Raw genomic sequence first — 13,288 nt, 5'->3', positions numbered from 1 at the left:
CAGAGTGGGGCGATGGAGAATATTACAAAAATCTCTCGAAACAATCCCTCAAATCATCGATGCACATCAACCACTTACAAAGTGAAGGTCTCGTTGTATTTGGGAGCCCAGCTGTTGTTCTTTGACTTCGTGGCGTACTTCCTCTTTTTGTCACTGAGGTGAGGGCCGATGATATAGACCTCCACAAAAGGCCGGAATATTCCCTGCGTCTGCCACCTCAGGTCATTTGCAGCGACCACTGAAACAGACAGAAAGACAGAGCTAAAGGAAGGAAAGAGAGCGGGAAGGTGTGGGTGACTGTGAGATTCGTGTGGAGAAAATGTGTGAAAAAGTGGAGCGGTGAGCGAGGGCGAGTGAACAGGAAACTCAGACAATACTGGCTCTCCCTCAAGCCTCACATTCAGTTTATGGTCAAGATAATGAAAATAGAATTGGAAGAGTATTCATTACAAAATCATGTTTTTCTATGGCAGATGAAAGCTAGAGCTATATTTTGGTGCCCTGTTATGGCCATACAGTCCTGCCCGCGGGGTCTAGCAATGTTTAAATGTTAAACTATGACTTGAATGTTATTTCCAGAAATACCCTCAGATTCAGTCCCAAAAAAAAGTGAAAACAAAAAAAGATACAAATATTTTTGCTCACCTTTCACTGTGACTTTGTGCTCTCCGGTGTTCGGGTGAGTGAAAATCTCCACATGGATGGACACTTCTCCTACAGCATCGTCCACCCCAGAGCCTGACGGGACAGGACAAAGAGTAAAAGTGCCATTAATACCCTCGAGTCTCCCAATCTCCACTGTGCTAATGTCGCAGCCACTGTGCCCTCTATTTCGAATTCTCCTCCATAATTTAATTTAAAAAAAGTTACACTTCCATTTCAGTTTCACAAAAGAAACAACGAAATGGACTCAGTTATAACCTGGTGAATATAAAGTAGAATACTGACTATTCAAATGTTTCTTTATAAAATAATAGCGTTTAAAATAAAGCACAGAGTTCTGCTTGTGCATATGTTGTGGTCTGGAAGTGGACATTCAGACAAAGCAGCTATGAGTGGGCATACGTGTTTAATACCGGTAGGGTATAATAATAACAATAAGCCTGCAATAGCTGTATTATCTCCTTTTGTAATGCATTCTACGTTATGATTAAACCTGAGCGACTGAGAGGCAATCACTGTGGTAACTGTTGCCCACTCATAGATGCAAAGTGTCTGTTAGGATGCGGGGTGGTTAGTAAGAGGCAGAGAAGAAGACAGGAGAGAAGCTGGAGAAGGTCAGCTAACGGTGTGGATCCCCCCCACCGACACAGATCATGTCTGGGCATGCTCAGATGGATACACCCATTCCTTGGTAAAGTGTTTTACCCAAGCATGGTCAAGAGGAGGGCCAAGAGAGGGAGGGACCACGTGGAGGGAGAAGCAGCTCGGCCTCCCCGGCCCGTCGGTATAGGATGACACTACTGATGCCTGACTGCTTTAATAAAGCTTTCTGCAAGAAGAGCGAATAGAAGATTTTTCATATTTTCTGCTCTATTGTCCTAATTTTGTCCTTTTAATGTCTATATTTCCATTCTTGAAGAGAGATTGCTCTTATTTCTCCTTGTTTAGTTTTTTCATCATTTAATGTAAGTTTATGGATCGAGAGCGACACGCACCCTCATAACTGACCGGGTTCCTGGTTAAAATCAGTCATTTCATTGCATTGCAACCACAAACATCAAAGTCATTTAACTGTTCCATCTCTACGCTACGCCAGACCTGGGCTTGTTTGGGGTCCTTGGAGTTCTACTTTTTGCCTGAGGAAGAAGATGACAAGTCTAGATGGCTTTCACCAGGCTCTAACACCTTTGTCTGGGAGGGAGGATGATGATCTTTCCTTGTGCCGCATGTGAACAAGCGGTTTATATCCACGTACAACTCCAGAAGGATACAGTGACAGATGGACATTAATTTTCAGTGTTTTAATTAGCGTCTTCACTATGTCAACGGTATCTTTGTGGCGACGACCAGCAGCCTGTGTGTTTGTGTTTTTAACCAGCCGCCCACTAAACAAGGTGTCTGTGGGAGTTAGACGGCAGAGTGTTCCTGGCACGCGGCTCTCTGCATCTCTTAGGGGAGCATTATGGGATTGCTGGTTTCACTGCCAACAGGACCAAAGAGAGCAGCAGTCATCCATCTGGCCTTGTCTACTCAGTAGAGGACATCCATGAGAGATGAGAAAGAAACTTTTCTGGCTGGGAGGCAGGAAGATGTTGCCAGGAAAAAGCAGCCCCTTTCTTCGTTAACAAACACAGCAATCAGAGGCACATTTTGCACCGTATTGCAAAACGTCACCAAAATAGATATTAAATCTCAGAATTGTACTTTAAATGTGCCAAAGCATCGCCTGAGTTTGCCACTTATTCACAAATGAGTTGATTATTTTAACCGCAAATATCGGCGCTCACAGCCAGCAGCACGCGAGACCGACCGTCAGCGCTGATCAAAGACTCTTTCAGCTGCGAGTAAATTCCACTGAGCTTTGGTCATTCATCCTGCTCTAATCATCCACTCTAATATGGTTGGAGAAACTACTCAGTGAAATCTGTTTGACAGGGAGTTAATTTGCTTCCTTGTTACAGTCAGGGACATCCACCAGCTGGCAGGAAGGCGAAAGATAAGCTTCTTTGCTGCTTGTTTATTCAATCTCAAATAGATGATTTTCCATAAAACTTGCAAAAAGGAGCATTTGAATTATTTCCAGTCATAATTCATCAGAACTAAAAAGCTGGTGTCACCATTTTGAACAGGTAAAGGATGAGAAAGTGAGATTCAGCTCAGTCAGACAATCAAACCTGAGAACACACCAGTTCAGAGCAACACTTAAAAATCTCAACTATTCCAACAAAATTCCTTTGCTAGTATTTGTTGGTAGTGGATACCTTTCACAGTTAGGCATTAATCTGCATAAAAATCTACTTTGAATGCTTTTCTTTCCTTACACATTTCCATCTTTGGTCTCTTTCCAGAGGAAAGTGACACAACTTGACGTGTAACAGACTGCAGTGTTAACAATGTCATATTGAGCCGCTCCTCTGAGATGACTGTCAGGGCGCTAGGGCTTGCGCAGCACCAGATCATCATCGAAGCATCAAATTAAACGGCGAAGCCAAGTGCACACACAAACAGCAGAATGCATATGTCTCTCCGCGTGAGCGTGTATGAACATACCGCATCTGAGAGCAAGTCAGACTTTTTTATTCTGATCTAAAGAGACGGAAATCAGACCACCTGACCCGATGGACTGTTTGTGATTGGCTAGATCTGTTAAGGGGAGACGAGCTGAGAACCCTTTCCCATCACTGCTTTGGGGAGGGTGGCGCTGCGTGTGGAAGCTGACTGGGTGTTTCCATCTCTGCCTGCTTTTGGATGCGATCGCAGGGTAGGGAAGGACAGAGAGCCCTCCCAGACAAACTAAGCCAACAGCCATCATCATCTTCATAATAATCCTACTCTGCCATTTCAAACACAGTGGGAAGGACAGTGACACTGTAAAAAAAAAGATTTCCTCTCAGTGTTTCTGGAAATAAATAATTGCTTCTACAACCTGAGGACAGACTCATCAGATTGCTTTGCTCAGTCACGTACTTTCCCACGTGCACACACACACACACACACACACACACACACACACACACACACACACACACACACACACACACACACACACACACACACACACACACACACACACACACACACACACACACACACACACACTTAGCCCCCTGGCTTCTCTGGGTGACATCATGCTGCATCAGAATTCCTCCACGCTTTAATGCATTTCTATTATATTTGTCTGATGTCCGCGCATCATGCGTCGTGTCTGCTCATACATACTGTCCACGGCGTATGTATTCAGCGCAGTTCTGTACATACAGACATCAGTGTGTACGTTTCATGCATGAATGCATAAAGTTACCATTCTTGCTGTGGTGGTGGGCATGTATGTGTGTTCAAAAAGGCAGAGAGTGTGTTCAGTCTGTGCATTGCATTTGTCTGTTGGGATGAATCTGAGCAGGCAGGAGAGTTTCAGGATGCACATGGGGGGGGTGGGGGTGGGTGAAAAGGTGGAGGTTGCTGGGCTTTGTTCTGGAGGCTCTCTGGTGGTCCTTGGTGTCTCAGAGCCTCAGCCTGAGTGCCACATACCCTTTTCTGGGTAAACATCCTCACTAGTGGTGAATCTCACCCCCTTCCCGCCGAACACTGTCCCACAGACGGGGCAGGAGATGGGAGTAGACAGAGAAAGGAGACACACGAAGAAATATGAGGTTTGCAGAGAGTTTCACAATTACAGAGTAGAAAACAGACCAACATGTAAAAAGCATTTTCCCTGATTTGTTGGGGAAATTGAGCTACTTCTAAATAAGCAGTGAAAAAACTGTGTCTTGCAACATCAAAAGCCACATGGCATTAGTTAAAAAATTCAATTTTAAATGATTATCCACTCAAAAGGCATTTCTACCAGTGCTCGGGGACTATGTGTGAGCGTCTGATGGCAGAAACGGGATGGCTGTTACACAGCTATGTGACAGGAGGACGGAGGCTGAGCAGCAGCATCAAAGAGAAGGAAAACAGAGTGGGTAGGTATTTATTTTTTCATTGCAAATAGCTGTCAGATCATCTACAGAATAGTGGCTGCAGTTCCAGAAGCTTGCTATCAGGAGACTCAGCATTTCAGAACAGTGAGAAATATTGTGCTGTTGCAGTCTCAATTTTACGCTCTACGAGGCACGTGAGATACTTTGAGCATATAGAAACTCGGCATTTGGGAAAACCCTAACATCAACAGAGGGGGCAGCGAGGGGGGCTCCTCTGAGAGTGTGAGCGAAGAAGGAATACATTTCCCTTCCTCAGAGAATTATGTAAGATGCTGTAGGTAGTTAAGCTCATACTTAACAACTGAAGATACTGGAAGGTAAAGCAAATTCAAAGCCCCTCAGACACAGACAGATTTGTACGTTACCTTGAGCGTTCTGCGATTGGACAAAGGTCTTTATGAGTTTGTCTGTGGCCTGCGTGTAAAGGGACAGGGCATAGTGGAGAGACTGAAGGTCAGGACTCTTCTCCAGGAATGTCTTCTTCAGACCCACACCACCAGCATGGAAGTATTGCTGTCACATAAAAGGGTGGGGAAAAAAAAACATATTTTACCAACATCTTCCGACCAGCAGCTGACTGAAGAAATAAAAGGGCACAAATAATTATAAACACAGCAGAGCGATCATCAGCGAATCCTGACATTCCCACAGTCACACATGAATCCAACACTAAACCAGTCAATACTGACAACTGCAGATAACAATTCAAAACGCTTCTATGATGTGCAAATTAGAGCCCCCGTAGAGCTCTAAATAATCGTTTTAACATTTGGTGCTATGTGGGTGCCTGTGTTATCTTGGGAAAATGCTTTGGGAGTGAAATTATGTGTTATTTTTCTTTTATTAATTCATCCTAAAGGGATAAAAAAACCTAATTTCCTGGTCCCAAACTCTGGGTTTTAAGACTGTACATTTATGAATTCTTGTTTCCTGAAACGCTTGCACTGATAATAAAGAGAATATTCAATGTTTAATCACTGAAAATGAAAGTGAATCTCTACCTTGATGGTGTCGAGAGCCAACTCTATCACAGCACACTGCTTGGGTGTTAGCGCTTTGGCCTCCTCACGAACCATGTGCTCCTAAAGATGCCAGCGGGAGAGGCATAAAGCAAAATGACCAATATGTCCCCCTCATATACTCTTCCGTGTATTTTCTAAGCAATTAGAGACTCAGTCCGAAGCACTGGTGCCGGGCCCAGAGCGTAAGTGTAGCAGAAACATATTGTACCTTCAACTTGGACAGCTGTCCGAGCTCCTTGGCAGCGTTAAAGATGAGCTGAGTGCCCTGGAAGAGACAGAAAGGCAGAAGGAGGAACAAGAAAGGTAGACAAGCAGAGAGAAAGAGAGAGAGGAGCGCTGTTATTATCGTGACAAAACAATGGCGGCGGTAAATGGCTTAGTGTCACACAGAGGACAGCGACGTTTCTGACACACACATTCATAAACAGTCACTCTGAACCGCTTTACAGGTGTCACGGTACATTTTCCTTCAAGTGCTGTTATCACACTTATCTGTCTTTTAATCATTCCAAAACATTACACACAAACACTACAAGGAGAAGGGAAAGTGGCTCAGCTCGTAGTAAGGGCAGGAAAATAGACATATTTGTGCACTCAAATGCACACAGACACACTCACTCTCCCTCACACACACACACACACACACATATTTAGCAGCTATAAAGCTTCACCGTGGTGTGTGCTGGTATTTATTGGTCCAGCCTAATGCAGTACTCTTGTAAGAGGATGTATCCTAAGTACTGCTTTGAAAGTTTACCAAAACCAACTGTAGTTTAGTATTCTTTCAAATAATGCAATAAAAAAATAATAGCATAAAAGTTTCAGGAAGAGTTTTATTAACAAATAACAGAGTGCACTTCTGAAACTGTGGGGAAGCAACAGGGAAGAATAATCCAGCATCCCTCCACTGCTACTCTATGCTAAACTGTCAGAAGTCGTGCAGATAGATGTGCCTTTGGTTGCAGGAGCTGCTGTGATGAATATACTTTTTTACCCTGCAAGCTTGGCTTCCCTTTGATTTGGCTGTGAAGCTAAACCACACTCTGTTGTCTTTTTGTTTTTTTGCACATAGCCAGGTCTGAGTCAAATTAAGTGACTGCTGAACACACTGACTTTCTGTGTTTAAGTCACAAATGTCTACATCCAATAGAGGTATGTTTACAGCACACTATAAAAAGCACTATGTAGATAGTGAACAAAACAATATTTCCACTGCTTTGTTTGACTGGGAGCTGAGGGAGAGAGACATAGACATGGAGAGAAGACGTGGAGGAGAGAGACAAGACACATTGATCTAAAGGGGTTTAGTCCTTACATCGCTGTGAGAAGCACTCTTCAGCCTCCCCTGGAAAGAGAGCATGTGGTTAATACTTCAAGCAGTGGCCAGTCCCTGCTGTCTGACTTCACGCTCACTGGCTGCATAAGAGCGTGCAATCAAAAGCTCAGACGTTGCTTTAAAAATGTTAACGAATGTTGAAAAACCCTCGTCAGTTTTTTCAGTTTATTTCTTTTTTTGATCGATTGCCAATCCAACATTATGAGAGTAAATGCTTCGACTGCACTCTGTTCACTTATGATCATTGCAGAGATATTGTTTGCATGTGGTCTGATATTTCAGCCAGGCCACTCGTAACCTGTTTGCATGCAACCCAAAGCAAAAACAGTGCCAGGAAGCATGAAAAAAGGAAAAATCTAAATGTATCTTAGCACGTAATAGTTTCCATTAAAGAAATGTAATATAACATCTTGGTTAAAATAAAAATTTTACCTAGGGGAAACATATGCATACTCTCTTTAAAATGTTCAATAAGAAATTCATTTTCTGGCTATCAATCACAGCGCACAAACATTTTCCCTGCATGAAAAATACAGGGCGCTCAGTCACGTGAACAAAGTCACAGACTAAAATTGGGGTTATGAAAGAAATCGTTTTACAATATTTAGATTTATGCACAAATTAAACAGGATGGTGCTAGTGAGTTTTAGGTGTGATGGCAGGCCGATAGTTTTACCAGTTTCTTAGTGGAATCACTGAAAGATAATATTTTCAATAATTATGCAGCATTAAAGCTCTGTGCAGTAACTTCCATCCAAAGAACAATTTTAGAGTCTGCATCTTTATGATGTTAAACCAGCTTCTCTTAAATAATTTATTGGAAGTTACCAGAGATCAGAATGAATAACTTGACATTAAAGTAAATGTTTTTATACATCTTTAGGCTGTCAGCATCAGAAAGTGAAATATTTGGTCCTAAGACATTAAGAAAACAAACCGTGTACCTCGTTTGCACAACCTAAACCCAAGAAAAAGCATCAAGTCTATTTATAAAAACACAATGACAGTAATTATAGCAACAACAGAACACGAAACCAAACCAGAAGAGACCAACAGGACAGGTCCGCAGAGACATACAGTGTACTACAGTGTCGTACAGGATACTGAGAGAAGACTGCAGTGTTGAAATAGATCAGATGCAAGCAACAAACCCACAGTAGGGGGTAGGAAGGCAGGACACAGTTCAAACAGGTAGGAAAGGTGGGGACAGTGGGGTGAGAGGATTGGAAAGGGCGGAAAAGGGGTGCTGGAGTTTGGTCGGGACAGTAGATACCAAGCTACCAAGAGATCAGTCACCTCACCGGGGTCCCCATAAAAGGGCGCAATGCATGAGAAGAAACAAGCCAAACCCAGGCACAACAGAGGAGAGGAGTACCATTTCCTGTTTGAGGAGAGCGTTCATGAAGAAGAGACAACAGAAAAGGGAGAGGGGGCTAATCGGTGAAGATTGCTGAGGGGTGGGGTGGGACCTATTAGAACTAGTTAGGAATGCACCATGCTCCTGTCTTCTCAAACGAGAGACAGACTTGGAGGAGAGAAGAGAAAAGAGGAGACATGAGACAGATCAAAGAGGTGAGGTCGTGAGAAGGCAGACGGTGTGATGTGGGGTAAAAACAGGGGAAGATCGCAGCCACATATAGCAGAGAAATTGACCACCGTGGACTGACAGACAGACAAACACACAGGAGTGCTGTACTTACAATCATCTGTGGAGGGAGAGCGGTGGGAGCAGGATGTAATAGTAATCACAACAACAACAACCAGAGAGAAGGGTCAGTCAAGCTGCAAAGAGCCCCACATCAATCAAAATCACAAGTTTGGGCCCCAGGCCTGGAGGGACGTGGAGCAACTGACACCTGTTTAGAGCCTGGACTAAGCACAGGTAGAGAACTGAGCAGGCAGCCATAACACCTAAGCTAACTCGTTACAGCATCATCTCTTTGCTCATAAAGCAAATACGAGGTTTAACTTTCAGCAGCTTCACATGAAGAGTGTCGCTGTGGGTGTGATCGTGCAGCTTTGGCGCACATTAAACTCTGCGTCCTGTGACTGAAGGTCACAGTAACCACAGATTATCACTTTATTATCAGTGATATGAGGCTCTTTAGTTAATAACCAAACAGAAATAACACATATACCAAAAACAAACAAAAGAAGAGCGGCTGCTTTCCAAAATGTATCATTCTTTTCAGAAGTGGGTCGGATCCTTTAGGCTAACATTTTTCTGCAACTCTGATGTGAGTTACTCATAAATCAGGAATCTCTCCAAACAACTGACATACTGGAGAGCAGCCATGAGCTGGTGTAGGAATGATATGGTGCAGTCCTTTTTTTTTCTTTTGCTTTTTAAGGGTTTCGTCTGGATTGTTTGGATGAGCGAAGGCACCTGCAGGGCAATGCTGCATATACTGCGTGTAGGGGGGGGGGTGAGCAGAGGGTAGGATGTAGATGTGATGCAAAAACTGTTTGATCTTTTGCTTATGCATGGGCCATGTTGGATTGCAACACACACAAAATGTCTGCATTTGTTTTCCCTTCCCCCTCGTTCTCCACCTCCTTCTTCTTTCTTTCTGTCCTTTGATGTTGCCTTGGCAGTAACAGGTGTAAGTAGAACGTACTTGTGCACGTGTAGGCCTTATATACTGCAGGGGTCACCATATGAACATGTAATATCTTCATTTATGTTGCTATAAACATCCGCATGGACTTCAAATAATCATTAAACATTTTGTAAAGAGATGATAGCGATTGGATATGTGTACATGTCTCTTTCGTCTACACAAATTAGCCAAGAAAACATCTCTAAATATGCCTATTTTGTGTATTGGTATGTTCTTTTGTGCATTTATACTTCTATGCGCTCTTACCGTTTGGTCTGTGAGCGGTGGCAGAACGATGGTCTTCTCCATGGTGTTCATCACCAGCTTCCACAGCTCCTTCAACACACGTTTCAGCACAGTCTTTTCACAGATCTTAGCAAACAAAGTCAGGCTGGCAGGAGGAGGGAGAGACACAAGTAAGAAGGAGACGTAAGTATTAAGCAGCAGAGGGGACAAAAACACAGTCTACCTGAAGAAAAATCGGATCATCAAAAGAAAAAGAGGTAATATGAAAAAGAGAAATACCTTCATGAGGGAAAAAACGCTCAGAAAAGCAGAAAATTTAGGGAAATTTCAATATTTTTCATTCATTCACAGGCAAATAAAGTCATGGACGTTTCCAAGTCATTCCTACAAAAACAAGGGTGGTTGTGGCATCCTATTATTGCACCACAGTTAAATTCAGTGAACTCTTTAGAAACCGTTAATTCATAAATGTTTGTAAAGACAGCGTGTACGGCTAGGTGATGGATTGTACACTGTACACCTGTGGGAATGGGACTGAAAACACCCAAATTCAAAGATTAAAAGATGCGGACTAATACTTTTATCCATATATCGTATAACCACAACCAACAAAGCCAAAGATTCAAATAATCACATCAGTGTATTCACTGGTAATCCCTGAAAGATGAAAGCTCAGTCTCCAGAGTGTTTTAAAGGTCAGTTTTTTTCTACTCTTTCATCTTGATTATGTTATTGTGCAGGAATATCTGCAGCTCTAGCCACGAGCATCGTTCCCCTACCCACCTACTGTTCAAACCTTCTATCTGCAAGTCAATCAGGCAGTCAGTCAGAAGAAACTTGCTTCCGAATAGGGAATCATTTTAAGCTAAAGATTGGCTCACTTGCTGTCCAGGAACTCCATGATTGGCTGCAGGACATTGTCAGCATCCTGGGCCACGCTGCTGGCATTTCCCACATTTGAGGTTCCCTTAACCTGAGCCAAGATGTCTCCCATCTGCTTAACATTTTCCTCAATATGAGGCTGGAAACTACAGAGGATGAAAGGTAGAAGCGTTTAAGAGACTGCATCTGTAGCGTTCATTTGCATATGAATATGTGTGAGCGTGTTCCCACCTGACAGCAAAGACCCTGCTGAGATCATCCATGACATTGTTGAGTTTGACTTGCAGGTCTTTCAGGATATCACTAGCTTCAACACACAGCTAAAATGCCACAATAAAAACACACAAACTCACTCAGCTGTTTGGGTTGACTGGCGGCTGTGTGATAGGATAATAATAACACATGGCTGATATACTAGGATTAGAAACTATGTCTGAATAATTAAACAGTCTAAGTTTTGGCTGTTTGCGAGTGGAGAAGAGTCGCTCACATCTTTTCCACCCATGGCTTCAAACATCTTCTCCAGCTGAACCCTCAGCTGCTGGATGTTGTTGATCAGGATGCAGGGCTAAAAAGAAGCGGACACATGCGCATGTTTTTATGTTTATTCCAAAAGTTGGCTTTCGGTTTTTGGCAAACAGAATAAAATGAGACCATCTGTGGAAAAACCACATTGGGTCATTATGTCTTTGGCCACTCACCACTTTCTCCATGGTGACATAGTTGGCAAACAGCTTTGAGATGATGTCAGCATAGGACAGAAGCACATTGCTGATGGTCTGGAGAAGAAAACAACAAAGGAAATATTTTTTTTCTGCTCTTGTGTAAAGTGTCCTTGGGTTTCTTAAAGGGCGCTATACAAATCCAAGTTCTTATTATTATTACTGTTATTATAAAAAATGTTGTAACATGTACAGAAAAAAAATTGAAGACCTCGGTCTTGCATTTTTATTTTGTAACCTGCAAATGACATTTTCACTGCACCTACCTTGGCGAAGCGCTTCATGTAGTGTCCTACAATCTGTGGATCTGGGCACTCTAACTTCCTGATGATCTCAAAGCTCTGGTTGAGCTGGGAAAAGACATCCACAACCGAACAGGAGAACAGAGCATGCTCCGATGTGACCTGGAACTGCAGGGCAGAAAAGATACGCGGGAAGATTAAAAACTGGGGAAAATTAAAGGAGGAAAAAGTCACAAGAAGGGGATGAGTAAGGTTGCAGGTGAGATTGTGTGCCCGTCTAAGACCATACAGACAGACCATTAGATGCTTTATTAAACTGGACCTTTGATATATTTCACTGCCTGTACAGAGACCTCCCAGAGCCAGCCGTACAGACAGTTAGACAGCCATCCAGTGACAGGTGGGAGCTCCTGTCTGTCTCCTTGTAATTGGCTGCTGGTTACCGCCTGGTCCTTAATTGGCTAGAGGTGAGTAGGTGCTACTCCAGGGAGTCAGGGTAATGAGTTGAGGACAGCTTTTCTGCAGTCAAACCTTTGGAATAAGGCCATTAATTTACAATGTCCTGCTGTAACAGAATCATCTTTGGCTTTAAGCATATGCAAGTCACGGGCACTCTTTTTGAAAACTTCCTAAGAATCTGCACTGCTGAGTCCATGCTTTCTATTTCAGTCTTTGAAGAATGCAGGGGAGACAGGAGAACGTGTGGGAGGCGGGGCGGGAGTGGGGAAGAAACTTTGGATGATAACTCTGAGTGTGACAGAGGAAGTACAAAGGATGGATTACAATAATTCTGCTTGAATAACAACAGCGACTCAGCGCTTCAAGAGGGCTGAAGGAGAGATAAGGAGGAAGGGAGCTGGAAACGTTTACCCCATCTTTTTTGTCTCTTTCCAAAGCACCGTGCAGAAAGTCACGAGACACTTCTTCGTTTTCATCCAGCCACTGGATGACAAATGGCTCAAACCACCTACGGGGAGCAACAATTTAGATATTTGCAAACTAAATTCGAGCATTTCAAAAATATATTCTATAATTCTTTTTCACCGGATGCGTCTGTTTCTACAAAACAAGATGCTACTCACGCAGGATATTCAGGCACTCTGCTCTTGAAGAAGGGCAGGTCCTTGCAGTACTCGTTGTACAGCCACTTGACCTTGAAGTGCAGGTTCATGTAATCTGCGCTCTTGCACAGGCGGTTTTTTTCATGCTCTGTGAAAAGGAGAAAACACATATTTCCAGGACTGTTTAGGCGGCCAGCATTTCCTGCAGCTCTGTTATGCACAGAGAAACTGAAAAACTGACACTTTACAGATAATTTTATAGAATAAATAGTTTTAAAATACACAAACATGATTCCAGTCATGCTTGGATAGAGCCAAATCCTCTTTTTTTCTTATCAGAAACTTTATTTTTATGCATAAATACTTTTTTAAAATATCAGATAAAAATATGCATGCTAGAAATCAGAATACGCATATCACAAGATCTACCAAAATTAAAATATTTTGCTTCATTGTTTGAAAAAATGAGATGTTTGCTCTCAGCAGCGGTACTGGAAGATTTAAATCAGGCAGGCAGTTAGTCAGCAAGAACAG

At 42.9% G+C, this 13,288-nt stretch overlaps 1 protein-coding gene across 2 annotated transcripts in view; it reads right to left on the bottom strand.

Moving 5' to 3' along the window:
• unc13a (unc-13 homolog A (C. elegans)) overlaps nucleotides 1-13,288 on the bottom strand; it is a 45,126-nt gene that overhangs the window by 3,507 nt on the left and 28,331 nt on the right. Inside the window, exons 29-44 of one of the 2 annotated variants that reach the window (XM_084920884.1) lie at nucleotides 12,776-12,902; nucleotides 12,564-12,660; nucleotides 11,718-11,861; nucleotides 11,431-11,508; nucleotides 11,220-11,297; nucleotides 10,961-11,049; nucleotides 10,729-10,875; nucleotides 9,869-9,992; nucleotides 8,702-8,707; nucleotides 6,981-7,010; nucleotides 5,874-5,930; nucleotides 5,645-5,725; nucleotides 5,009-5,156; nucleotides 4,192-4,248; nucleotides 646-738; nucleotides 79-238 (exon numbers count right to left, since the gene is read on the bottom strand). In XM_084920884.1, the coding sequence (XP_084777010.1) occupies nucleotides 79-238; nucleotides 646-738; nucleotides 4,192-4,248; nucleotides 5,009-5,156; nucleotides 5,645-5,725; nucleotides 5,874-5,930; nucleotides 6,981-7,010; nucleotides 8,702-8,707; nucleotides 9,869-9,992; nucleotides 10,729-10,875; nucleotides 10,961-11,049; nucleotides 11,220-11,297; nucleotides 11,431-11,508; nucleotides 11,718-11,861; nucleotides 12,564-12,660; nucleotides 12,776-12,902 (1,516 nt within the window). The remainder of the gene's footprint in view (nucleotides 1-78; nucleotides 239-645; nucleotides 739-4,191; nucleotides 4,249-5,008; nucleotides 5,157-5,644; nucleotides 5,726-5,873; nucleotides 5,931-6,980; nucleotides 7,011-8,701; nucleotides 8,708-9,868; nucleotides 9,993-10,728; nucleotides 10,876-10,960; nucleotides 11,050-11,219; nucleotides 11,298-11,430; nucleotides 11,509-11,717; nucleotides 11,862-12,563; nucleotides 12,661-12,775; nucleotides 12,903-13,288) is intronic. The other variant, XM_084920885.1, reaches the window with a different exon arrangement.

This window comes from Perissodus microlepis, chromosome 23, assembly GCF_051167445.1.
Source record: "Perissodus microlepis isolate ML-2025 ecotype Zambia chromosome 23, ASM5116744v1, whole genome shotgun sequence".
NCBI lineage: Eukaryota > Metazoa > Chordata > Actinopteri > Cichliformes > Cichlidae > Perissodus > Perissodus microlepis.
The sequence above is the reverse complement of the archived record's forward strand: the minus strand, read 5'-3'. Positions and strand labels throughout refer to the sequence as shown.